Source organism: Glycine soja, chromosome 20, assembly GCF_004193775.1.
Source record: "Glycine soja cultivar W05 chromosome 20, ASM419377v2, whole genome shotgun sequence".
In the NCBI taxonomy this organism is placed as follows: Eukaryota; Viridiplantae; Streptophyta; class Magnoliopsida; order Fabales; family Fabaceae; genus Glycine; species Glycine soja.
Window position 1 is genome coordinate 30,462,462 of NC_041021.1, and position 27,791 is coordinate 30,490,252.

General features: G+C 35.2%; 2 protein-coding genes and 1 long non-coding RNA gene across 5 annotated transcripts in view; 1 reads left to right on the forward strand and 2 right to left on the reverse strand.

The window, feature by feature from the left end:
* The first annotated feature begins 2,717 nt into the window (after positions 1–2,717).
* LOC114401768 lies at positions 2,718–3,498 on the forward strand. The gene is made up of 2 exons (XR_003664367.1): positions 2,718–2,879; positions 3,164–3,498. It is a non-coding gene; the product is annotated as an uncharacterized LOC114401768 (long non-coding RNA).
* Positions 3,499–4,094: 596 nt separating this feature from the next.
* LOC114401578 lies at positions 4,095–6,644 on the reverse strand. 2 transcript variants are annotated; one of them, XR_003664304.1, is made up of 3 exons: positions 5,961–6,644; positions 4,485–4,748; positions 4,095–4,402 (listed from the first exon to the last, which is right to left on the reverse strand). XR_003664304.1 is itself a non-coding variant. In XM_028364126.1 (2 exons), exons 1-2 carry the CDS (start codon positions 4,629–4,631, stop codon positions 4,226–4,228), a joined length of 324 nt encoding a protein of 107 aa, XP_028219927.1. In that variant the 5' UTR covers positions 4,632–4,862; the 3' UTR covers positions 4,095–4,225. The 2 variants fall into 2 exon arrangements, 1 of the variants encoding a protein (XP_028219927.1); XM_028364126.1 differs by lacking the exon at positions 5,961–6,644 and having other exon boundaries at positions 4,485–4,862.
* A 401-nt stretch (positions 6,645–7,045) lies between these two features.
* LOC114402956 (chromosome transmission fidelity protein 18 homolog) overlaps positions 7,046–27,791 on the reverse strand; it is an 84,528-nt gene continuing 63,782 nt past the window's right edge. For both annotated transcript variants that reach the window (XM_028365666.1, XM_028365665.1), the window contains 11 exons: positions 20,590–20,658; positions 20,389–20,483; positions 20,222–20,303; positions 20,051–20,129; positions 19,885–19,972; positions 19,631–19,784; positions 18,916–19,104; positions 18,761–18,820; positions 16,810–17,117; positions 15,455–15,560; positions 7,046–7,373 (listed from right to left, as the gene is read on the reverse strand). In XM_028365666.1, the coding sequence (XP_028221467.1) occupies positions 7,320–7,373; positions 15,455–15,560; positions 16,810–17,117; positions 18,761–18,820; positions 18,916–19,104; positions 19,631–19,784; positions 19,885–19,972; positions 20,051–20,129; positions 20,222–20,303; positions 20,389–20,483; positions 20,590–20,658 (1,284 nt within the window). In that variant the 3' untranslated portion in view covers positions 7,046–7,319. The remainder of the gene's footprint in view (positions 7,374–15,454; positions 15,561–16,809; positions 17,118–18,760; positions 18,821–18,915; positions 19,105–19,630; positions 19,785–19,884; positions 19,973–20,050; positions 20,130–20,221; positions 20,304–20,388; positions 20,484–20,589; positions 20,659–27,791) is intronic.

A 27,791-nucleotide genomic window follows, 5' to 3' on the forward strand; every position in this document is an offset into this window, starting at 1 on the left:
TTTTCTTTCTCTTGGCTGAAGTTGGAAGCTTAGAATGAGTGGAGAGTGAAAAGGAAAGAGAATGAGTGAGTGATGGTGTTGTGTTGGTCGTGGAAGGGGAGGGGGGAAGGGGGAGAGGGAGTTAGGAGTAGGTTAGTGGAAGTTAGGTGTCTCAATTGGGTCATGGAAGGGGTTAGGCAGAGGATTGATTAGGTGTCATTGAGTTATAATGCAAGGGGACATGTGTCTAGGTTAGGTGTCAACAATTTAGGATTTTAGTTTTAGTATCTTGAGTTTAGCTTATACAGTGTAATTTTATCTCGTGTAAATAATGTAATTTAATTACATTATAATAAAATATAGGGTAAATAGTCACTTTTGTCCCTCAATGTGTAATTCGCTGACAAATGTGTCATTGAAAGATGAAAATACAAAATTTAGTCCCTGAAAGTGTAAAAAGTGCGACAAATATGTTCTGTCATTAACTTTCGTCCGTCACCGTTAATAAAATAGCATCTGTGGCACGGAGGGATAAATTTGTCACTGAAATGATTGTCAACGTGAATTGCTAGCATAAGGGCATATTTGTCATAATATTTTTTTGACTTTTCGTCTTCCCACCCTGTTGACAAATGCATCCTTAAAAGATGAAAATGCAAAATTTAGTCCTCGAAAGTATAAGAAGTGCGACAAATATACTCGGACGTTGATAGTGAATTGTATAGGAGAGAAGCTATGAAAAAAAGGATTATAAAACAGTGGAATACAATTTTTAAGATTTGAACTCTTATATTTTGATTATCTATCTATTTATCCATCTATCAAATTGTTAATTAGTTTTTTAATTAATCAATATAACTGCTTATTTTCCAAAATAAAATAAAATTCTTTAGTTTTATGATATAAAAAAAAATTGAGTTACCATTTAAAAAATGAAAGTCTTTTATTTCTTGAAATTTTTTTGTTTCTTCAATTAATTATTAATCTTTATTACATACTTTTGTACAATATGTCAAATGGAATGCAAGGTCGTTGCAGCCCCTAAATCAGCCAGAGATACAACTCTACGTCCCAAAGGTAAAGAATAAACCTTTGTATTATTTTTTTGTTTTGTTTTAAAGTTAACCTTTGTATTAGTTTGAGTATTATTATATTTTTTATTTAAATTTATTTGGGTTCTTTATTTGTTAATAATTGTTTTCATTTCATTCATATTATGTATAATAAGTGTTGTCTCAAATGGAAGCACATAAGGTTTATCCAAGGGATTCTTTCATATTTGAGGTATATATATATATATATATATATATATATTATTGATTAAGAAAAAAGACTTATAATTCCACTTTAGTTTTATCTGGTTCAAATTTTGTGAGATTTTTTTTTAAAAAAAATAGTTGATTAAATTCTTTTTTTTTTAAATAAATAAATAAATTTGATTGTATTTTTTCTACTCAAACTCACGACATATTATTTTCAATCTAAATATGAGGACACTTAAGTTGGAATTGTGATATGGAATAATTTTAAAGATTAAAATTGGAAAATTTAGTAAAAATTTGATAAAATTATAAGATATAAGATAAAGTTTTTTTTTAACAACAAAGATTAAAGTTTGACAAGGAAATCCAAATAATAAAAATATATATATATTAAAAGGAAGTTTTAAAAAATATATTGCATAAATACTAAACGAATGGGAGTAGTAAATTATAAACACATAATAATAATAATAATAATAATAATAATAATAATAATAATAATAATAATAATAATAATAATAATAATAATAATAATAAGTCACAATGTATTATTAATGTCTGGATATATTTGTTATACTTTTTATACTTTCAGAGACTAAATTGCATTTGTTAGCGGAGCAAGAAGACGAAAAGTAAAAAAAAAAATATTATGACAAATATGCCCTTAAGCTGGCAATCCACGTTGACAATCATTTCAGTGACAAATTTGTCCCTCTATATCACATAGGCTATTTTATTAACGGTGACGGAGGAAAGTTAACGACATGACATATTTGTCACACTTTTTACACTTTCAGAGACTAAATTTTATATTTTCATCTTTCAAGTACGCATTTATCAGCGAATCACACATTAAGGGACAAAAGTGACTATTTACCCTAAAATATATCAATTAAAGTTTCATTCCAAGAATTGTAATTTTACACTGTATATCATTATAATTACATTTTAATAAAACATATCAATTAAAGTTTCATCCGAAGAATTATTTACAGGAAATTTTTTACAAAAACCAATTTCACCAACAAATTTTAGAATTTAAATAAATTCAAAGAACATGCAAACAATTAAATTAATTTAAAATTCTATAATAAATATTTAAATAAAACACTACAAACAATTCAAACACAGATAAAATTAATTACAACCAAACAGTTCAAGAAATTAATGACAGAAAAATTAATTACACCGTTGTTAATAGAATCAGAACATAATATTCTGATTTCAACAGACTATTAATGAGTATTTAAAATGAAGAAATATCTATCAACCATCACTCAGTTTATTCAATGCAAACGAAATGTAGCACTAGAATCCAATGCGTCTAAACTTTGCAATAAGGAAGGGACATTTCCATCCTATCAGTGTCGAATGGAAGTTGTGCTGCAATTTGCAAAATGAGACAATTTTCTCTCCACAGAGAACTTTATATTACCGTATGGATATTCTGTGGATTCGGCGGATGTACAGTTTAAAAGGAAAAGTTGAGACATAACTACTGATTTTTTTTTTCTTAATGAAAATATTATACACTGCACACATCGTCCAACCATGTGGAATATTTGTCGAAGTCAAGAGAAACATTATTAAGAGAAGCTTTATGGGTATCCTGCAAGTCAAGTCTAAGTGTGACGAATGGTATGTATTTCGATTCTTAAAGCCTTGATTGGGGTGGTTACAAATTTCTGATTTTCTATTATAAAATATAATTTTGAAACCAAAATGTTTTCATCCTAATTCAGAGACAATAAAATTAGATTTTTGGGTTTCTATTGTTGGTTTCACGCTAACCCTCTCATTGTTGGTTTCACGCTAACCCTCTCGAACTTCTCCCTTCACGCTGTTCTGCCTCTCGTATGCTGTTGCTGCTGCTCTCTCTCTCGTATGATCTATATATGTCGATCGCCATTCAATGCCGCTAGCCCCCACTGAAATGAATGAGAGAGAGAGAGAGAGAGAAAGAGAGAAAGGTAAGGAAGAAGCAGCAACGCAACAACCAATGATGGCGGAGGAGACGTGACGATAGCGGGGTGGCATGAGAGAGAAAGAGAACATAAATCAAGAATTGGGGGCAATGCTCCCTATTTTGTTGTCTTATTCGGCAGCAATATCTTGGTTCTGTTGCTTCTACTTTCAGTATTTTGTTTTCTCTCTTTTTCTGACTTGGAATAGTAAAGGTGATATTTGATTTTGGAGTGGTGCTAGGTGCACCCAACATTATTGCTGGTGCACCCAGCATTCTTGAAAAATGTCAAAATTATCCTTACTTAATTTTTTACTTTTGGATCAGCTTGATTCGTAAGAAGAAAAAAAATTATAATATACTTTTAAATACAACATATTTATTTATAATATAATTAAATCTATTTTTTATTTTATTAAATATAATATATTTATGAATATTAATTTATTATAAATAATTAATTTTTTAATATTTTTTAGAATAAATTTGTTTAGAAGATGATATTAAAATACTTACTCAGTCCCATTATAATTATTGTTTAAGGTTATTTTTTACATATTAATAAAAATCAATAAATACATAAAATATAATATTATAAAGAATTAATCATATCATTATTAATATTATAAAGAATATAAAAAAAATAATTAGTATTATATAAAAAATTAAAATACTAACTACTTTGCAATACATTTTTTTACATGATAATTAGTATAAGTGGAAAAATTATAATTATAAGAGAATTTAAAAATATTAGTACGTTATATACGATCTTAGATAACGAATAATGTCCATTTTTTGGTTAATTATTTTTTTTTACACCCTTTTCAACTTCTTTATTTTAATTATATTTAAAGTTATAACATACGTGTATATAGACACAAATGGAATACACAATCAATGAAAATAAATAAAACTAACATTAGTAATGAAAATAAATAAAACCAACAATACTCATGAAATGACTTCATGTACAATATCTGTATATACAAGGAATATCAATGTAAAATATGTATATAAACTAAGCCTGATCAGTGCGCCGCCTGCGTCTACACCTAACGTATACTAGATGGTCCTGTGTGACACTCCTAGCCAATCTGAGGCATTCTTCGATCACCTCATGTGTCGATGAGCCAGGCGTGACCACCCCTAGACTCAGATGGCGCTCCAACCGCTCAACAATGTCATCACAAACTTCCTGTTACATACAAAACAAACTAATTACACAAATTATTATGCAAATATTGAGGTAAATGACGTAAATTATTAGTATTACTTACCACTGCATGTCTGGGCTCCTCCGTAGATGTCGACGATGCTCCTGGCTCCGGCACGCGAGGGATATCCGTCTGCGGGGCCTGAGGGATGACTCGGGGCTGCGGGGCGTGACCATGAGGTAGAGGATCTACTGCGTGGCCTGGTGTCATGAAAGGATGGGAGATGCGGAAGAACCAGTCGATGTAGTCATTGGAACACGCCCCTGGCACCACGTTGACCAATATGTTTTTGTTGACCAGTTCTATAAAAAGCTAATAATGCTAGTCCTAAATATGTTGTGAACGTTGAAATTGAAGTTAGTAGTGTGACCACCGGATAATGATTCATGAAGGAATGATGTGTGTGGATAAACGAAATAGAATCAAACCAGGATTGATGTGTTTGATGTGTGTGGATAAACGAAATAGAATCAAAATATACCATTTCTCAACACAATATTGTGTTTTGTTCTATTTTTATAATTCACCATTGGTTATGTTCCATTTTGTAACTTTTGTTCTAATATGTTTACCAAATGCTACCTAAGAGTATACCACTTACAAAAAATATATGATTGAATTCCTAGGATTCCTAGGAATCAGCATTTAGGACTGTGGAAGGTGTTGGTGGGGGTGACATCTTTGTGCCCGTGCTTACTCTAGTTGTGATTTTTATCTTTGTAATAATGAGACTAGTTTTACTAGTAATATTTGGTTTGGAATATTTGGATAATTTCATACAAGCACTACCTATCTCTTGGAATTTTTTAAATGAAGTAATTCATGCTAATCATTCAACGCTAATGGGTATTGATGATGTATTTTTTTTTGTAGGGTGGATCACATCAGTCCGAAAGTAGCATCACATGTGGATCCACTAGGATTTTTCTAACACATTGTAATTATAGTACATCTGGTACTCTTTTATTAATATATATATATATATATATATATATATATATATATATATATATATATATCCTATTTTGCTGATAAAAAAAATGCTAATCAATATATACTATTTGGATAATTCCCTAACTAAAAGAGGATATATCTATATATATAGAAAAGTTTATCTAAATAGACCCATAAATGTAACCACTAATGTGTGTTTTATTTTATTCATCATATAAGGGGGAGCATCCTAACTAATATGTATGTCTACAAAAAAGTTCAACAATATTGAAACAACAAAAAACAAAATAATTCAAGTTCATTTAAAAGTAATTAAAATGAAACTGGTACTTTTACGGATCAAGTGATCCGTAAGCCTTTTCCGGATCAAGTTGATCCGGAAGAGGCTTACGGATCAAGTAATCTGTAAATACTAAAAAATAGTTTACGGATCACCTGATCCGTAAGCCTCTTCTGGATCAAGTTGATCCGGAAAAGGCTTACGGATCAGGTGATCCGTAAACAGCCCAACAACTTCCCAATGGCGGTTTCCGCCATCGACGACAACAATGGAGGAAGAAGAAGCAACGCGAAGGAGAAACGTACCTCGAGGAAGAAACTGAGTGTCGAAGATGAAGCAGAAACGCGAAGAAGAACCACACCCACAGTCCTACGCAGAAATGCGAAGAAATGCGAAGAACAATGAAGGGATTGAAACGCCAAGAAGCAGAAATGCCAAGAACAGTGAAGAAGATGGAATCGCGGCGACGCACAAGAAGAAGCAGATGAATGAAGAAGATTGAAGAAGAAGCAGAACTCCGAGGAAGAAGAAGTTGAAACACGACGCGGGAGAGAGAGAGGCGAGAGAGCTGTTTTTTTAAAAAAATTACTGAAGGGCATAAATGACTTTTCCCATTAATTGTTGGGTGCACCAGCAAAACTGCAAGGTGCACCTAGCAACACTCTAGATTTTGTTAGGGGATTCTATGGCAAACTTTTGTCCAAGCCGTGGCAAATTTTTTTATTGATAGTGAGACGATTTTGATTGAACCCACCGTTCTGGGTAGTGCCATTTTTATTGAACCCACAGTCATGACAGTAGCAATTTTTTTCCCCCCGGGTTGTGTTTATGGTTTATTCGGGCATGTGGAGTTTGATTCTAATGGCAGTGAAGATTCAGCCTATGATTGGGTTCTTCTCGTTGTAAGGCTTTTGTCTATAAGAATGATTGACACTAAAATTATAAAATTGGAAACCAAAAAAAAAAAAACAGAAATTTAAAACTCAATTTTTGTTTTTATAAATCTGAAAACTTAAAATCAAAAACTACACCAAAAGGGGCCTAAGTTAGTGAATTTACGAAATAACAAATAGTGAATTGAAAAAGTGAATGTATATTTAATATCATTTCTCTTCATTACTTGGGTGATGCCTTCTATGTGACTGCATCAGGAATGCAGTCTCACGTCTCCCGTTATTACCATTACTTTGTTATAGGCTAATAGGTCCGTCTGAGGTAAAATGATTAGAATTTTTTTATTATATAAAACATTTATAAATTATTTTGCAGCTAAAAAACTTATAAGATTAATTTAAGAATTGGTAACTAATATTTCATTAAACCTCTCTAAAAATACAACCCAGTTGATTGGATATCAATTGAACATGAAGATAGATGCAGCAACTTGGAATTATTGTAAATTTTCTTTTGCTGAACAAATTAGTTTTAGATGAGTAAACTGTAACCATAGACAATTTAGCTTGGTTGACATATCTGCCACTACATTCTCTTCTTGTTGGAAAGTGTAAATGATAAACAACAATAAAGATCATGACTAAAATTGGTAAGAACTTTGATTCTGAAGCATACAACAAAGTTAATCTAAAGGGAACAAATGGAGCCCTTGATAAATCGATAATTCTAAGGCAATCAAGTCAAAGAAAGAACATTACTTGTTAAACACATTAGGATAGAAATTCACGAATACGAACAGGCCTTTTCACTGCATTAGTAAAGCCCTGAAAAGCAATGAACAAGTCACAATGAGCATATATTGTCCTTTTGTAATTAAAAGACATTTTTTTTGTTGGTAAAAATGCATGAACAGATACAAAAATAACTATTTCAACTCGTGACCAATTACTAGACTCGCCCTATTTTTAGGCAAAACTTCTCATAGCACCAAGTTAATATGTAAAAACAATAAGTAGCAGTAGTAAAATTTAAATAAGTTACAAACAAGTTTAAAATTGCTAAACACTCAAAAAGTTCAAAATTGTGCTCCAAATCAGTGTTTTAAAATTTGTTAGATCGGACTGCTCAAACCAACCAGACCCCACTCTGATCAGGCTAACCTTAAAACCACTCACAAATGGTTCAACCACCCAAAATCAGAGACTCAGACAAGTTTTGAAAACAAAACAAAAAATGGTTAGATTATCCGTGAGACTAAATTTGGTCAAACATGAAGAGTGAAGAATATTATTAACTGTAGATTTTAAGACTAAACTAGCTTAAAAAAGAGCAGTATAACAAACAAGATTTGTAAATGCGAATACAATTCTGTTTGGAAAATTTCCATATATATTACTGAGAGCATAATAGAACACCAATTGATAAAGTAATAAAATATAATTATTGAACACTTAAATTACACAGTGCAGCAATACGCTTGCTGTCCCAGAGACAAAAGTCTCCTACAGAGTATTCTCTGTCCACAAATAGCAAAAAACTTTACACTTTTTAATTACACAACTTTCTATCAAATATATACTCCTACCAACGATTATTTTCTATGCATACCCGCCATCATGCAGATTCTAATACAGAACTGCTCTCTGATAGATTTGCTATCAGATTACAGTATCGGGGATACAGAACTGCTATCTAATAGATTTACTATTAGAGAACCGGTTGTTTTCTATCACATGTAATCCTAATAATTAAATACCTCCAATCCATACTCTCAGAATCCCACCATATATTTTATTTCATTTTATAGATAGGATTTAAATTCCATTATTAGGAGATTTGATTGGCTGCATATTTTGTATTTATGACCATGAATCATTGACCCTTAATTATAAGAATTGGAACTGGGTACAATGATGAGCATTAGTTTAGGAGTTTCCCTTTATAGATTACCTTGTACTCTATTTAAGAGCACATGCTCTTATATCAATATGAAAAAGAAAATTATCCTCTGACATGGTACCAACGCTACAAAATCTGTGGGAGCCTGTGTAAACTCGTGGCCTGCACTGCCACATGTTTTTTTTCTTCAGCTGCGTGGCCTGCATTGCCTTTTTTTCCCCTCCCTTTGATGACCTATATTGCCATTTTTTCCTGCACTAAAACACCCTCCATGCCTTTGAATCTCACCCAACAAAACTGAGAATGTATGCAGCAGCCAATAACCCCGCCCAAGCCGAAAATACCGGCACTGTTGAGCTACAAAATATTCAACCCAACCTTCATCTCAATGACAAAAACTACCTCAAATGGGTTGCTGATTCTGGAGCTACGGATCACATAACCCATTCCTCTACTGAATTTATCTCATATAGACCTTGTCCCAACAATAAAAAATTGCAATTGCAGATGACACATTTATTAGTTTGTGGAAAGGGAGACATTCTCCTAAGTCAGTATTTAATTTTGAAAGATATTTTACATGTGCCAAAATTATCTGTCAAACTGCTTGCTATTCATAAACTTACAACAGATTTACAATGTTTAGTGACATTCTCTCCCACACTTTGCAAATTTCAGGATCAGGGAACGTGGAAGATGATTGGACTTGCTAGGGAGGAAAATGGGCTCTACCTTCTTGAGGAAGCTCGTGGGACATGTAGCACTAAGAGTCAATTTCCATTGTCTTTGCTGTCAGAGTCACTTCCTTCCCACAATAAAGACATATGATTGTGTCCCTATCGTTTAGGTCACCCTTCATTTGGTACTCTAAAAATTATGTTTCCTAGCTTGTTTCAAGGACTAGACATAGGAGTGTTTCATTGTGATGATTGTGAATTTGCAAAACACAAACGTGCTAGCTTTCCTATCAGTAATAAAAGAATGTCAATTTCTTTTTCCTTGATACGTAGTGATGTTTGGGGTCCATCCAACATTCCAAATATATCCAGGGCCCGCTGGTTTGTCATTTTTATTGATGATTGTACTTAGGTATCTAGGCTTTATCTTTTGAAACAAAAAAGCGAAGTCAGCCAGATATTCCAATTTTTTTTCAGATGATAATCTCAAATTTAGAAGGAATAATATTTTATTTTCTCATATAGAATTATGAGGTCATTGGACCTATATGTACATGAGTCTGCTGGCTATTTAGGAAATATGGACAACTAATTCTAGGGAGACAAATCCCTATAATTATGGGATTTATTCTAAATACATAATCCTAGTATTAATAGCAATATACAGCTGTGATAAAGAATAAAAATACAATCAGGGATAAAATATAAACTTTCCTAAAATACACACTAAGTAACACGATTTTGACACTCCTCCTCAAGCTGGTGAATAAATGTTCTCCATTCCCAGCTTGGATATAATTCTTTCAAAGTTGATACAGTTCAGCCCCTTGGTGAATATATCTAAAAGTTTATTTTGAGTGGACACATATGGAGTGCAAATCAAGCGGCCCACTGATCTAGAGTTGGAACATGGACACTAGTAAGCTGCTTGGCCCAAATCTTCTATCTTACAAAAAAGACATCAATTTTCATGTGTTTGGTACGGCTATGAAAAACTGGATTGTGTGCAATAGAAACTGCACTCTGATTATCACAAAAAATAACAGGAGTGGTGAATGAAACTTGCAATTCTGTTAGTAGAGTGTGAATCCAAGTTAATTCAGTGGAAATCTGAGCTATACTGCGATACTTAGCTTCTGTACTAGACCTGGCAGTAACTTTCTGTTTTCGAGACCACGAAGAGATTAAGTTTGGATCAAACAAAATAGCAGTTCCTGAGGTAGAGCGTTTGTCATCCACATCTGATGCCCAGTCAGCATCACAAAAAGCTCGAATAACTAAGGGCTTGGTAACATATGTAGGTTGAAGGAGCAAACCATGAAACAAAGTGCCCTACAGATACCTTAATATCCGTTTTACCATTGTCCAGTGAGAATCCAAAGGAGCAACCATAAATTAGTAAACTTTGTAGACAGCAAAACTAATCTCAGGTCTAGTAAGGGTAGCATACTGTAATGCACCAACTACAGACCTGTATAAGGTTAGATCATGAAAAGCATCAGCACCATGTCGAGACAACTTGCAGTTGGATACCATTGGAGAAGAGATAGAGTGAACTTCAGCCATGTTATTCTAGTGAAGTAAATCTCTAATGTATTTGGTCTGAGTCATAAGGATAGAACTATTGGGTAGATACTTGATTTCTAGACCCAGGAAATAATCTAGATGACCAAGCTGCTTGAGTGAAAAAGCAGTGTTTAACTTGTATGTAATCTACTGTATTAGTGAAGGTGAACTACCTGTTAGAATGATATCATCCACATAGACCAGGAGATAACAACATGCATTTGTTGGCGAAAAATGAATAAAGATGAATCACTTTAGCTTCCAATAAAACCAAACTGCAGTAAAGTAGATTTTAGCCTGTCAAACCATTGCCTTGGAGCCTATTTTAAGCCATAAATGGCTTTGTTGAGTTTGCATACCAATGACTTATCTGCAACTTCAAAACCAAGAGGTTGAGTCATGAAAACAGTTTCTTTAAGTGAACCATTCAGAAAAGCATTATTTACATCAAGTTGAAATAATTTCCACCCATGAGACAAAGCCAAAGTAAGAATGATCCTAATAGTAACAGGTTTGATCGCAGGAGAAAAGGTTTCATGAAAATCAAAACCATGCACTTGATGAAATCCTTTGGCTACCAATCGAGCTTTGAACCTATTAATAGAACCATCGGCATTTTCCTTTACCCTGAAAACCCATTTATAACCAATAGCTTGCCTATTAGGAGGTAATGATACCAAGTCCCAAGTCCCAAGTTCTGTTCTTTAGCAGGGCATCATACTCTTGTCGCATAGCAGTGAGCCAGTTTGCATTTGCCAAAGCCTGTTTTACAGTTTTAGGCTCAAAATGAGTAAGAAACAGAGAAGTATGTAACCTAGGGTTGTGAATACCAAACTTAGACCTTGTTTTCATAGGATGAGTATTAACTGGTACAAAATTTGGTACAGAAATAGATAATGAAGACGATGAAGCAAGGGTAGTAGACTCTGAATTGACAGGCTGAACAAAGGCAGACACAATGGAAGTAGAATTTTGAGGTACAGACTCAGTGTTGCCAGAAGATTGATTTGATAAAGGAGAAAACCCAAGAGGAACAAGGGGAATAGAAGTTGTATCAGACACTTGAGATGTTTGAGAAATGGAAGAGACAGAGGGTGGAGAAAGATTTGGATTGAGACTAAAGTAGAAATCAAGGTTAGTGATTGAACTAGTAGAAGTGGAAAACAGATCAAAATAGGGGAACCTTAACTCATTGAACAAAACATCTTTAGAAATGTACACTTTACCAGAAGAAGATAAGCATTTGTAACCCTTGTGGGAAGAGGAATACCTAAGGAATAAACATTCTTGAGAACGGAAATTCAGTTTATGTGTATGATATGGTCTCAATAAAGGTAAACATGCTAACCCAAAAGTTTTAAGAAAATGAAAATCAGGTTCCTTTTTAAACAAGGTAACAAAGGGAGTGACAAATTTTAGAGAAGCAATAGGAAGCCTGTTAAGGAGATAAACAGACGTAGTAAAAGCATAATCCCAAAATTGCAAAGGTAAAGATGCATGATGCAGCAATGTGAGACCCAGATCAATTATATGTCTATGCTTTCTCTCAACCACACCATTCTGATAATGAGTGTGAGGACAGGCAAGTCTGTGAGTAATACCAAAAGAGGCTAAAAGTGTGCAAAAGGGTCTGTATTCACCTCCCCAATTAGACTGGACACTTTTGATTTTGAGATTAAGCTGTAGTTCAACCATGGACTTGAAAGTTTGAAAAACATACATGGTTTCAACTTTGGACTTTATAGGATATATCCAAGTATACCTAGAGAAAGCATCAATGAAAGAGACATAATATTTATAACCAAAATATGAGGTAATATGAGAAGGTCCCCACAAATCTGTAAAAATAAGCTCTAAAGGAGAATAGACAGAAGTAGAAGTATGAGAAGGTAATCTATGAGATTTACCCATACAACAAGAAGCACAAAACTCCGTGGAATTTTTATTTGATGAAGAAATATTACAATGACTGAGAACAAGTTTCATTACATGATCATTAGGATGCCCTAACCTAGCATGCCAGAGATTACCAACACTGAGAGAAGAAGAAACAAAATCAGACATTTACATTAGAACTATTATTATTAATAGTAGGAGTTGAACTAGGAGAGGCAGCACTTGAAACAGTAGACATAATATTTATAACCAAAATATGAGGTAATATGAGAAGGTCCCCACAAATCTGTAAAAATAAGCTCTAAAGGAGAATAGACAGAAGTAGAAGTATGAGAAGGTAATCTATGAGATTTACCCATACAACAAGAAGCACAAAACTCTGTGGAATTTTTATTTGATGAAGAAATATTACAATGACTGAGAACAAGTTTCATTACATGATCATTAGGATGCCCTAACCTAGCATGCCAGAGATTACCAACACTGAGAGAAGAAGAAACAAAATCAGACATTTACATTAGAACTATTATTATTAATAGTGGGAGCTGAACTAGGAGAGGCAGCACTTGAAACAGCAGACATCAGCAGTGAAGAACACTCTTGAAGCTTGAGATTATGAATGGAGAAAAGTCCATCAGCACCAACAACTCCTTTAAGAAGGATCTTATTGGTCTCATGAGATTTTACAAGACACACATCAGGGTGAAATTTAAAGAAAACAGAGTTATCTTTGGCAAATTTTTTCGAAATTGAAGGAACATTTAGTAACTTGTGAAGTTTAAAGGTTATGCCAACATCATTAGGAGATATAAATGATGTAGAAAAAATACTTACATCTTCACCATTGACTATGAATATCTGATCTGGTCCATCCAAGTGGGTGAATTGTTTAATATCCTGTGAGTCTCCAATTACATGAAAGCTGACTCCAGAATCTGGAATCCAGGTGGTACCAGCTTGCCCGTTCCCTTGAGAGGTTAAACTAGTGAGCATGGCACTGGACTGACTATGACTTGGACCAGAATTCTTAGAATTCGGATTAACCAGGTGTTTGAGGTTCTGACTGAACCAATAGAGTATGGGATAGGCTGTAATGTAGTGGGATCAATGCTGTTCTGCAAGCTGTTTTACCTGTTTCTTTAAGCAAGTCAGTGGTGTATCTTTGTCGAGATATGAAGATTCCTTTCTTAGAATGGACCACTTCAATTCCCAAAAAATATTTAAGTCTCCCTAATGTCTTAATCTCAAATTCTGTGGCAAGGCATTGACTTAACTCTTGTTGCTCCCTTTTGTCATCCCCAGTTACTATAATATCATCTACATACACCAATAATATTGTTACTTCCCCTGAAATTGAATGTTTGATAAATAAAATGTGATCACCTTGGCTCTGTTTATAGCCCAAACTTGTCATAACATTGGTGAATCTTCCAAACCATGCTCTCGGGGATTGTTTCAGCCCGTATAGAGCCTTTTTTAGCTTCCAAACAGTTCCAGTAGCAACTTGTCCATCATAACCAGGGGGTAACTCCACGTATATTTCTTCTTCAAGATCTCCATGTAGGAATGCATTCTTCACATCAAACTACTGCAGGTCCTAATCATGGTTTGCTGCTAATGACAATATTACTCTGACCGTGTTCATCTTAGCAACTGGGGCAAATGTTTCCAAGTAATCCACTCGATATGTCTAAGTGAATCCTTTGACCACTAACCTTGCCTTGTAACGTTCAATGATCCCATCAACCCGATACTTTATGGTGTATACCTATGCAGATGCGGACTATGCTGGATCTGTAGATGACAGAAGATCCACCTTCGGATACTACACTTTTCTTGGAGGAAACTTAGTAACTAGGAGGAGCAAAAAAGAAAACGTTGTTGCAAGGTCAAGTGCAGATGCAGAATTTTGGGCTATGGCCTTAGGAATTTGTGAACTCCTATGGATGAAAATAATTCTAGATGACCTAAAGATTGAGTGGAATGGACCTATGAAGCTATACTGTGATAACAAGTCAGCAATAAACATTGCACATAATCTAGTGCAACATGAAAGGACCAAGCATGTTGAAGTAGACAATCACTTCATAAAGGAAAAGTTGGATAGTGGGACAATTTGTACATCATTGCAGATGTTCTAACAAAAGGATTAAGTGGCTCTAACATTTCAATCTATTGTTAGCAAGTTGGGAATGGTTAACATCCACTCACCATCTTGAGGGGGAGTGTCAGAATCCCACTATATATTTTATTTCCTGTTATAGATAGGATTTAAATCCCATTATTAAGAGATTTGATTAGCTGCATATTTTGTATTTATGACCAAGAATCATTGATCCTTAGTTGTAGGAATTGACAGTGGGTACAATGATGAGCATTAGTATAGGAGTTTCTTTTGTTAGATTACCTTGTATTCTATTTAACAGCACATGCTCTTATATCAATATGAATCAGAAAATTATCCTCTGACACATTCAGAGCATATGATTTTTTAATATAGCATATGCTCTACAAATGGATGCATACAATATTTCCAGATTGCGCTGAACAACAAGAAAATCATGCAAGTACAGTTTACTATTCTAGCACCATCACTACCAAAGATGATAATTACGTATCAATGAATCAACTATTGCTATTAACTTAAATCATTTCTCCATTATGCTTAAAAATAGTGAAACTAGATGCAATGATTTTGAACAAATGTTTCTCTTAAACATATCCAACAGCATTGAATTAGTGCCTTTATGTCCACAACAATCTATCCTTATTAATTAAATGCAATTACATTTTATTTTGCTTTCAAGTGCCAGATAAAATAAAGAAACTTCCATTTTCATTCATTACTAAAAAGAAATGCAGTATACCTCGTTAAATTTAAAAAGTAAAGGGTATCGATCTTTCTCCAAGGTAGCTTCTTCCTGTGGAGATCTGTCATTACTTTGTAAACCCTTAGCATTTACTTTTTTAAACCTGTCCTCGAAGCAAACAAAGATCAGCAGGAGTAAATGATGACTACATAATGATAATCATTCAGTAAGGCAAGCCAGCCAGCCATCCATAAATCCAATAGTACAATAAAAGGAACCAATATAAATCAATGGACACAATTAATCCTATTATACACAACTCAATATAATTGTTTTTTAATAAATAGTAATCAGTTAAAGTGGAGATTTTCATTTTTTATCCATGAAGCATGGTATCTTTGCCAGATTGTATCAAAGTCTAAATAAAAATCAAAGAAAAAAGGAAATACTTAAAAATAATAATGATCCAGATTTTAAGAAAAAATATTGACGTCGCTGTCTAACAAAATCAATATTCTTTACCATGATACATTATGAAAATCTGGTATATAAAATAGCGCATTCTCATACTAAATCTGACAAGATATAGGTAATGTTGGATAACTGGTCTGGTAGATTAGACGAAAGAAATTTTATAGCACTGAAATTTCATGGATCAAGGACTTTTGAATGCATGATCTCTCCCAATCAACCAATTACAACTCCAAAAACTGCTTTAATTTTTCTATTTATAACAACTTTAACCAACTAATTTCCCAAAGAAACTTCACCCAGTTAAAGACCCACTTGTATTGAGCCGTTTTCTGTTTCTCCAAGAATACACATTTTTAATAGGAGGTCTAAGACATGATTTCATTATGTACATCAATATTGAATTAAGATATGCTAGGAATACTTTTTAGAGACAGATATCAATACCATGCCAAGTATAAAGGCCGGGAAATGTCTAAACCTGGCTATGCAAATTTATTAAGGAATAATATATTGAGAAAGGCCTGACTTCAGCTAGATTTCATTTTAATGGATCCATTTGTTTAAACTTATTAGTTAACAATTTTTTTTTTTAATAAAATAATCAGTTTTCAACTTTTTTAGTGTGTTTGTTTAGACTGTTTTTGCTTAATAAAAGTATTTTTTTTAAGAAGCAAATCCTATCTGTTTCTTAAAAAATCACTTCTTTAAATGACACTTTTTACTTTTTTTAGTTTTAAACAAACGGGAAAATGTGTTTCCAATTTTATGACATTTAATTATATTTTCAAAACTAGAAGCTATAATTACAATAAATGGATTAGTTTAGCAGACATGATTCTCATATATCAATATTCACTTTAGAAGTAACAATTGACACAAAAAAGTAGTTTTTTCATAGCGATTGACAAGGTACTTAGAAATCACTGAGGAAGAATTACCTATCAAAGAAACTTGAGGAACTTCTGGATGGTTTTTTCATATTTCCCATGTTTAGTAGTTTCCCACAGTCTGCTGCACGTGAAATTTTATTGGAATCCAAGTTTGGTGAAACTGTTGTTGGATTAGCATTTAATTGCCATGATAAAACATTAGCCTGATTTTCATTAATTTTCAAATCAACTGCAGTTGCATGACTGGTATTGGCTAATGGGATGTTGTTAGTTCCAGTCTCAATAACTTCATGCCCTCCATTTGTGAAGGCCCCAGCTTTGTCATTACCAACTTGTAAAATCTTATGCTTTTCAACCTGTAACGTGTAAAAAAGCAGAACAGAAATACAAGTGAAAAAATGGATACAGACATCCCTAATATAACTACGAAATTTTAAATGAATCAATTTGAAGCAAAAAGCTATTTGAGAATTAAGTCATTTATGATAACATGCCATCTGGCTAATAAAAAACAATCTAAGGTTTTACCAAAGTCTACAAGCAATCTCAAGAATGGAATTATAACTATAATACGATTAGAAGATAATTGCTATAATATAAAAAATAAATGAAAGATATAAATAAGCCTTATAGAGCCAGATAGTTATATTTGACATTCAAATTTCATTTTCATTCTTTCAGACTTGAACTTATAAGCAAAATTAATTGTTCACCTTTCAGACACAAAGCAATTATTATATGAAGACAGCCGTAAGAATACTATGAGTATAATCATTGGTCAACAAACATTTTTTAATTTATAAATAATAAGTTCTGTTACTAGTAACAAGATAGCTTGGAGGGTAGGATGTGAAGATAAGGTCAGATTCTGGGAGGATTGCTGGACTGGTGATGATGTATCATTAATGATAAAATATCCTAGGTTGTATCGCATTTCCTGCCAGCAAAAGCAGCTCATTCAGCAGCTAGGCAGTCACACAGATGCAGGCTGGGAATGGAATTTCATATGGAGGAGACCCTTATTTGATAATGAAGTCGACATGGCTGACGGCTTCTTGGGGGACATAGCACGGACTGTAATCCAGCCACATAGAGGAGATAACTGGGTATGGAAAGCTGATCCAAATGGCCAATACTCAACACAAACCACATATAATATGCTGATGGGGGAATCAACGGATGAGAACTTGGATGGAGTTTTTGACGAACTATGAAAATTAAAGATCCCAACCAAATCATCTTTTTTTGCATGGAGGTTAATTAGAGACCGATTGCCCACGAAATTAAACCTGCGAAGGAGACATGTACAGATCAATGACCTGCTATGCCCATTCTACAGGAACAAGGAGGAGGATGCAGCTCACTTTTTTTTCAGCTGCAGTAAAATTGTACCTTTATGGTGGGAGTCTTTGTCTTGGGTAAATATCTCGAGCACCTTCCCGCAAAACCCAAGACAACATTTTCTGCAGCATGGCCATGGGGTGGATGCAGGAATAAGGTTTAACAGATGGAAGTGTTGGTGGGTAGCACTAATGGACTATTTGGCAGCAGAGGAACAAGATAGTTTTCTTAAATGAGACCTTCAATGGAAGTAAGTTGATGGATGATGCAGTATTCTTAGTGTGGACATGACTCAGATTTATGGAGAAAGATCTTGTAATACATTTCAATCAATGGTCGAGCAAGTGAGCAACCTAAGAGAAGGTTTTTGTGATTAGGAGAGGGTAGCAGATATAGGATCTGGGTAGTATATTTTCACTGTAAGTAAGTAGCATTGGTCCCTATCCAGACTGTCCGCTCATAGGAACCAAATGCCTACCTAATCCCATCATGTATCTTTAGTAACTCTGGTACTCATATATATATATATATATATATATACTTATTTTTGCTGAGCAAAAGGAAAAAAAAAAAAGAAGTTCTGAATATCCTCCTTAAATAGAGAAGCAAGAGAAAAATATGCAACAAAAGTAAAACATGAATATTAATGAAGTCTAACCTCATGAACCAAAACCTGCTTCATAGCTACAGAAAGCACATAATGGTTTGAAGTATAATCCTGCACAAATGTAGACCATAAAATAGATATCAAAATCTGGCTGAGATTCATATACTTCCATTATAGAAGTATGACCAATGATCCAAAGTCCAAACCTTGAAATTTATAAAGTCGCTAATAGGAGGAACAAGAGACAGTGCCAAGCCATCAGCTACTTCACACCTCTGGGTTTGAGGCAGAATATCTGATTTCAAAGTTTTATATGTTATAGTGTATGATACCATTGTGCTAACTAATTGAGCAAGATCATTCTGCTCCTTATCTGATAGTAATTGAAATGCTACCTAAAGAAAAAAGAAACCACATAAAAAAAAGAGGGAAACAAACTACAGTGTAACCAGAGCTGAATCAAGCTCAACTTAGCTATCAGATAAGGTAAGCAAAAATACATGAGAAGAGCTGTAGATAAATAAAAATATAATTAAAGAAAGAACACAGTAATGCAGGATCTTCATAAACAAATTTTAAGAACTGACTCAGTACTGTTGCCAGGCTGTGAACTGAGATTGGGAATTTATAGGTTCTAGGGATTAAAGCAAACTAGACTAAAGTTTTGTTCAAACTGAATTCAATAATAAATAATAAGACAAAAGAAAAGATGCATTCTTTATCATAATACTACCTTTCTCCTAAACATCTCAACAAATAATTTATCAAAAAAGAACAGTGTGTCTTCACAAACACAAAATTGAACATCAAATAATACGGGATCTGCAATTACATCTACTCAAGCAATTATAGAGGAGAAAACAAGGAGACCAAATTGATTAGATAACAAACCTGTATTCATAAATAAAATTAGTACATTACCGGTCTTACAGTTGGTGGGGACAAAATATGTAATAATGGAGAAATTAAGTCTTCAACAAAGGAACTAGCTGATAAGTTCCTTGCAATATACGGTGGGATTTTGTGGTGCCAGGTATTCAAAATGTCCATCTTTTCCATCATCATGGTACGATATCTGAAGATTTTATATGATACAGCATTAGGAAATCTTGTTTTGTAAGAAAAATACATTTTTCAATTTATGCTAAACCTACTAGCACAATAACAAGATATACCTCTGATGTGATTTTGGCCACTCAATGTTTGGTTTCTGAACTTGAGATACTATATGATGTACAGTAATTGCTACTAGGGGCAAATATACTGATGAAAGGAAAGATAGAGAAACAAGAGTGAGATTTAACTTGTTAACAGTATTAAGTAGATAAATTATCTTCTTACCATACAGGGGCATCTGTTGTGTATGCATTATATATTGATGCATTAGATCATAAACTCCAAGATTGTCGAAGCACTTGACCTTCAAACAGATTTCAAAACAAAATTCTCAATGATTCAAAAGAATAAGTGAACGAATCCCAGGAAATCAGTGGGGGTGTGATAAATGCTTACAGTTTTCTGCATTACTGGGTCATGATAATTGAGCTGCAAAACATTTTCATGAATTCCATCCAGAATCAAGTTACTATCACCACTGCACATTAACATTCCCATATTACCATGAAGAGATATTTGAACATAAGATGGAGAAATGAGTAAAACAGTAAAATATGGCCTACCGGTTTGAAACAAGGGAGTACAAGGAGTCAAATTCAAAGGACTTGCCTCTATGAGATTTTCTTTCCGTCTTTTTTGTTCTTCTCTTGTGGAATATCTACACAAAGAATATCACCCAATGCTAAAGATGGTAAATTTAAAGTAGTACTTTTAGGCAATTACTGGATAGGAAATAGACAATTTAAAAGAGTGGTGTCTATTACCTCTTTCCAGACGTCTAGAACATTCTTTGACGTGTCCTTCTGGCCAACAACTTGAGAACCAATATCAAACTGAGCACAAGTAAAGCAAGTGAATATTAATCCAGCATCTAATGAACAGAACACATTTTCTTCATTCAAGCAAAATCTACTCCAAATTTTGAAGTGAAGGGCCACAGAGCCACAAAAATCTTGTGATACCAATTATAGGGCCAAAGAAAGACAAGCTTCTGATATATATTCACTTCCTTTAATATATGAAATGATGCCAGGAGTTTTCTGACAGAAAAAACCAGCAAACTGTTAACCGACTCTAACAGTTAGTCCCTGTACTGAGTAAGGTTGCAAATTCACAAAAACTAGTGGAATGAAGTCATACTTGAAACAGTGAAAGCAAATGGACATATTGTGGCCAAATTTATGCTACACCTGAACACTGAACATACATTCTGCCACCACGGGCTATGGAATGCCCTGCAATGTGGCCACTACAGCCTCTATGGAAACCTCCACGACTACCAAAAGGCTGGTAGCCGAGATTTGATGACCCTGAGTGAAGTGATTAGGCAAAATGTGCATGAGGAGGATTGTAAGAGGATAATACACCGGCTGATAAGGAAGATTCTGAATGAAATACCAATGTCGTTGCCTCTTTTTTGAACTTTTCAAGATAAGCTTTGTGTGCAAGAAGCAAGATGTTGTAAGTATCATTGTATACTGATGTTTATATTTCTTGATATAATTTCTTATTTCCTTGCTTAGGCTTAGTTGCTTATCTGTAAAAGGGAAATTAGAGATTTTACTATTCACACAAACGTCCTTTTCTCAAAATGGTATCAGAGCTCCTAGTCTTGGGAGCTCTGTTTCCGGTGCTCGATATCAGCATGCCCCTGTTTGCTCCCCTCATCATTGCAGCCTTCAGGACCAGTGATCAGAACAGGAGGAGTGCCTTTCCTCTACTGGTTTGATACCATAATGGGGCAGATCTCCACCCCACACGTCACACTAATACCTAGCATGTGTAGGCCACTCTTTGACACTGGCACAGAATAGCTCGTTAGCATGCCCTCTGACTATCCCAGGGGTCAATTTGGCAAAATCCAGTGTTGTGCACTCTAGATCTACAACGCCACTCTTTCCTATTTTTTACAGCATTTTTCTTATGCTAACAGGCTCTTAATCATGGCAGAGGAATAAGTTATCGCCTTGGGTCCTAACGACCTTTCAAATTTGGTGGTTTTTATCAACTTGATGGTCACAACCATCTACAATGGGCACAGTACATTCTTACAACTTGCAAAAGGCATATGATGTTAAGCCATATTGAAAGTGGTGGTCCAAAGTTTGAGGCTTGGGATAATGAGGATGCTCTTATCATAAACCTGGCTATGGCACTCTGATTCAAAAAATAAGCTGTAATTGTATGTTTTATCCCTCCATTTGTGAAATGCGGGAGAATCTTAATGAGACATACTCCATGAAGAAGGACTTTACTGCCTACTATCAAATTGAAAGCAAGATTTTCAATACTAAGCAAGGAACCCTCCCAATCAGTGTTATTAAACTTGGCTCAGCCCGGCTGGTTGAATCGGAAACCAGACCCTAAGCAGAGCTGATTCAATTGTTGGATCATTTCTGTAAGTAACTCTTTGACATACATGTCATCAAACCGAGTGCCAAACTGGTGTAGTTGACTCGGAGCAGACCGCAAAATTCCCCTAGGTAACTGGGTTTTCACTTCTTTCTCTATCTGTCTCTGCAGAGACAGCTTTTCATGTTCTCCAATGTTGCAGGCTTGCAGCCTAGTTGTAGCTTTCACGCTTTTTTCTCTCTCTACAAGGCTGTTGATTTTCCAAGTTGCCTCTAATCAGTCAAATGCTACACAATTCATATACTAAAAGCTACCAAATACTCCTACGTGGCACTGCTAGAAATCGAGAGCCGTCAACCTTCTACGTGAGATGTGCTTACCTTACCACACTAAAGCTAATACTTTACAGTTTCTACCATTTGTTGTCTGACTTTTCTCAATATCCTTTATATTTACTTTTAATATGGGCAATTTAGTAATTTTAATTAAGATAACAAATGATAAAAAAGAAAAAAATCAATTAATAAATAATTCAGAATGGAATAAATTTTTAAAAACATAAAATATGATGACACAAATATTTTTGAAACATAATTTGCCATTAGAAACTTCAATGAATGTCAAATTAATTGGAATGTAATTTTATTTGGATAGTAGCTGTTAGAAACTTGAATTTATATAATTGAAATGTCAAATTGCAGTTGTCAAATTGATAGAAGTTTGATTATATTTTCCATTTATATTTTTAAGTATAAAAGTTTACAAGTTATAAATTATTTATAATTTTTTAATATAGACGGGTCATGTGAGTCAACTAGTGACTCATTGGGTTGACCCCTGACCCAGTGGCTCAATACCCCGACCGAGTCAATGGATGGTCCGAGTCTGATCTGGATGGATTATGGATCAAGTTATACCATCTTAGAATTTCGCTTTCAGACTAACTCAACAGTTAAGAACAGATTTATAAGGTGAGGACTATCCAAGCTTTATAAGCTCTAGACATATCTCTAATCGATGTGGAACTAAAACACCCCCCATGTAGTTGCAATTAAGGCAGCCCCCAAAGTAGTCACAACTAAGACATGCTAGAAGTGACCACAATTAAGGTAGCATTCTAACAAGTGAGGACTGCCTAAGTTTTACTAATGTGTTACCTCTATTTACAAAGCATTTTATCCATAAGCTTCAAGCCAAGGCTTTTAACCAAATGTGACAACTTGCTTTCACCCCCTCCTTTAATTTGTTATAGTTGATTAACCTGTTCACATATTATAGTGTAAAGTTGTAATAGCTGCTTTGTTGGCATTTGGGTAATTGTTTAATAACTCCTTGTAACTTTCTTCAACGTCACCAAAAGTGACTTGTAGGAGTCCCATTGATTGCGACTTTCTAATTAAGGATAAAAAATGAAAAAAAATTTCCCAGATTCCAAATCTGGCCCCTTGAATAAATCAGCCAGTATTCCATTGCTTGGTCCAACATTCTTAACCATGAACTTCCTAAGATTGGTTTTCGGAACCCAAGATGATCAGTAAATGCATGAGGCTTCAGTCAAGCCACTCAAGAAAACATTGTGCACAATTGTTGGATATTGCCTACTTGTGGCCTCACTAGCAAAGAACAATTGGTCCCTACATTTTCTGCAATTATATCTTAATCACCATCAGATGAATGCACATTAACATGAGAGTACGAACAATAAGAAAGGAGATCGCTGACCCATGTTGGTGTGAATTCATCTGGTGATGATTATGATATACTTGCAGAAAATGTGAGGAATCAACAACTTTTTGCTAATGAGGCCACAAGTAGGTAATATCCAACAACTGCACAATGCTTTCTTGAGTGGCTTGAGGGAAGCTTCATGCATTTACCGATCAGCCCGAGTTCACGCTTAGCAAAGAACAATAGGTCCCTACATTTTCTGCAAGTATATCTTAATCACCATCAGATGAATGCACACTAACATGAGAGTAACAACCATAAGAAAGGAGATTGCTGACCCATGTTAGTGTGAATTCATCTGGTGATGAATATGATATACTTGCAGAAAATGTGAGGAATCGACAATTTTTTGCTAATGAGGCCACAAGTAGGAAATATCCAACAACTATGCACAATGCTTTCTTGAGTGGCTTGAGGGAAGCTTCATGCATTTTCCGATTAGCCCGAGTTCACGCTTAAGAATGTTGGACCAAACAATGATATCCTGGTTGATTTATTCAAGAGGCCAGATTTGGAATTTGGAAATTTTTTTATTTTTTATCCTTCATCAAAAAGTCCGCAGTGAATAAGGCTTCTACAGGTCATTGTTTGGTTCAGCATTCTTACGCATGAACTTCCTAGGATTATTTTGCTGAACCCGGGCTGATCAATAAATGCATGAAGCTTCCCTCAAGCCACTCAAGAAAGCATCTTGCACAGTTGTTGGATATTGCCTGCTTGAGGCCTCACTAGCATAGAACAGTCAATTCACCAGATTTTCTACAGGTATATCATAACCATCATCGCATGAGTGCACACTAACAACATATCAACCATATGAAAGGGGATCACTGATCCAATGTTAGTGTGCACTCATCCGATGATGTCATGATTTACTCGCAGAAAATGTAGGGAACCCACAATTTTTTGCTGATGAAGCTACAAGTAGGCAATACCCAGCAACTATGCATGGTGATTTCTTGAGTGACTTGAGGAAAGCTTCACACTTTACTAATAATCCCGGGTTCAATAAAACAGTGATATACTAGCTAAGTTTTTAAAGAGGCCAGATTTGGAGTTTGGTAAATTTTCTTTCATTTTTTATCCTTCATCAGAAAGTCTGCAGTGAATGGGGCTTCTGCAACACTTTTGGTGATTGCAAATAGAAATTGAAAGAGGAAAAGGAAACCCAATCTTATTAACCACTTCAAAAGAGCGTACAAATAGGTATTTATAGAGTGTTGTGTTAATGACAGCTGGCACAAGTAGTCTAACAGCTTACTAACTACACTGACTACCCGAGACTGCAGTTGAGTAACTGCATCTCTTACAATATACTCTAATAATGCTTAAGAAAGTTACAACTATTAAACAACAACCCAAATCCCACAAAATGGCCATTGCAACTTTACACTATAAGTCTATAATACCCCATGAACATTGCGACAACTAAAACAAATTAAGGGAAGGGATGAAAGCATGTTGTCATATTTGGTAAAAAGCCTGGGCTTGAAGCTAATGGGATCAACTGCTTTGTACAATACAGGTAACAGATTAATAAAACTTACCTGTTGGAAAGCTGTCATAATTGAGGTAACCCCTACCCATCCCTACTTGCATTGAGGACTGCCTTAATTGCAACCTCAATCTGTTTAGGTGACTAGTTTTTCATCTTTGAAATCTTGTTCTCCTTAATCTTTTTTTGAAGCAAAAAATTAAAAACAAATTTAAAAATATTTTGTTCTCTAACTTATTTTCGTGTGTTAGAGACAATGTCTCACGTGTAATTCTGTTTCTGTGATAGTTAATTCTGTAATATGTTACAACTTACAACAGATTAACAGCTAACTCTGTTACACCAGGCATGACTCTAGGTTCTGAATAATAACTGAATGTATAAATGAGAACTCCGTTCAGTGTTCAGACTTAAGACAGAGAATCAATTCTAGTGTTGTGGATTCTCCACTCTCACTTCAGATCTCCAGTTCACCACTACAGTTGGAAGCCTAATTGTTATGTAAGATCATCCCCTTAAGAATTTTGTGTCTCATCTTTTTCTTTCACAAAGGATAAGATCTAATGATTACCCGGACACTTCAATAATTGGAATTTGAAACTGTAAAGTTCAAAAATGCCAGAGTACTAAAAGCCCAAATTATATTACACATGTTTTCTAATTTGCTGTTTCACTTTATCTTTGTGGAAGATAATGAGAGAGAGAATGGTTAGAGAGAGAAACAGAGTGAGAGAGAGAGAGAACGAGAGGGAGAGAGATACAGAGATAGTGAGAGACAGAGATTCAGAGGTGGAGAGTGTGAGAGAGATTACGACAGGCACAGAGCGAGAGAGAGAGTACCATACAGTAAGGTAGCGAATGATTTCGAGAAGGAGAATGCGAGAGAGAGAGGACGTTCGACTACTAGATACCTGCAAGGTTTTCCTAATGGGAGGGCTCGCTACAGAAAGAGTAAGGGAGACCGAAGGAGAAGAAGCTATGCCTTTAATGAAACAGACTTCAACACAACAAGGACCAACCACAGAGACATGGATGACACTCCCCATGAGGACCAGTGGATTCAGGTGGAAGGTAGGAGGAAGGCTCGTCTTCAGAAAACATCAGACCATGCTTTACGCCAAAATGCTACTCACGCACATCGGCCAGGACAAAATCACAGAGCTCTATCATGGAGAAATAATAAGGACATAACATCCTTTTACTTCTCTCATTTCCCTGATTTTGTGAACGAAACTTACCTCTGGAATCTCTTCCAAGAGTGGGGAAAAGTGTGGGAGGTGTTCATACCCAACTCAAAGAACAAACAGGGTCAACGCTATGGGTTTGTTCGCTTCAAAGGAGTGGAGGACGAAGGACGTTTGGAGAGACAACTGGACAATAAAATCTACATAGAAGGGAAGAAGCTTTTTGTCAACAAACCAAAATTTCAGAGAGGAGGTAAAAGGGAAGCGGAGAGAAAAGGGGGTGAAGTGGCTCGAGGGTGGAAAGATTCCATGAATCCCACGGTACCTACACAAGCCAGACCCAATAGTACGACACTCAATAATATGAAATCGTATGCTGAAGTTGTCAGACACGATCATAAGATGATAGATAAGGAGATTAAGATGTCTTGGATGGGGAAGTACGAACCAGAAGCTGAAGTAGTATCAGTAGATATACAAACTACGAAAAACAAAACAACATGGTTGGACCACACCTGGGTGGGCCATCTAAAAAATAGGGGTATGTTTGAGAAGGCGGTGGATGAGGTTCAGGAGGTGGTAGGTATGGATGTGAAGGTGTCATACTGGGGGGATGACTTGGTTATCTTACAAGACATGGACGAGGCAAAAGCAGAAAAACTCAACCTCAGAGAACACTCCAAAGGAGACACAACGATCTACTCAATCCAGAAATGGACACAGGGGATGACGCCTGAATTCCGATTAGCATGGATTCACATATGGGGTGTTCCCCTGGAGATTTGGGACGCAGAGCACTTTCAGACCTTGTTGTCGACATTTGGTGAAGTCGTTGAACTTGACGAGGAGACGGCGGACCGTTTGAGATTGGATGTAGCGCGGATTTTGATTCGCACTAAGGAGAATCCCATCTTCTCCAAATCAATGGTGGCTAGGGTCAATGATACGGAACATCTCCTGTTCCTGAGGGAAGAGGTTTCACGTCCTTATGGGAAACGGTGGTGTCGGCCGGAGATGGAGGCTTTTCCGCCATCACCGTTCACGACAGTTTTGGCCGATTCCGACGAAGATTCTATTTCTCGCGATCCAGATGGAGCTTCGTCGGAATTCATGGGGGATGGACGGCGGCGACGATGGGCCAATGCCGTCAACCGTTGGCGTGCAGAATCCGAGGTGTCCTCTGATGGGGACGTGTCACCCCACCAAC

Excerpts from the sequence above, each read along its gene's own strand:
- LOC114401578 (XM_028364126.1), bottom strand. The coding sequence starts at position 4,631 with ATGACACCAGGCCACGCAGTAGATCCTCTACCTCATGGTCACGCCCCG. Across the intron at positions 4,403-4,484 it reads AGGAGCCCAGACATGCAGTG|GAAGTTTGTGATGACATTGT; the intron begins GTAAGTAATACT and ends TGTATGTAACAG.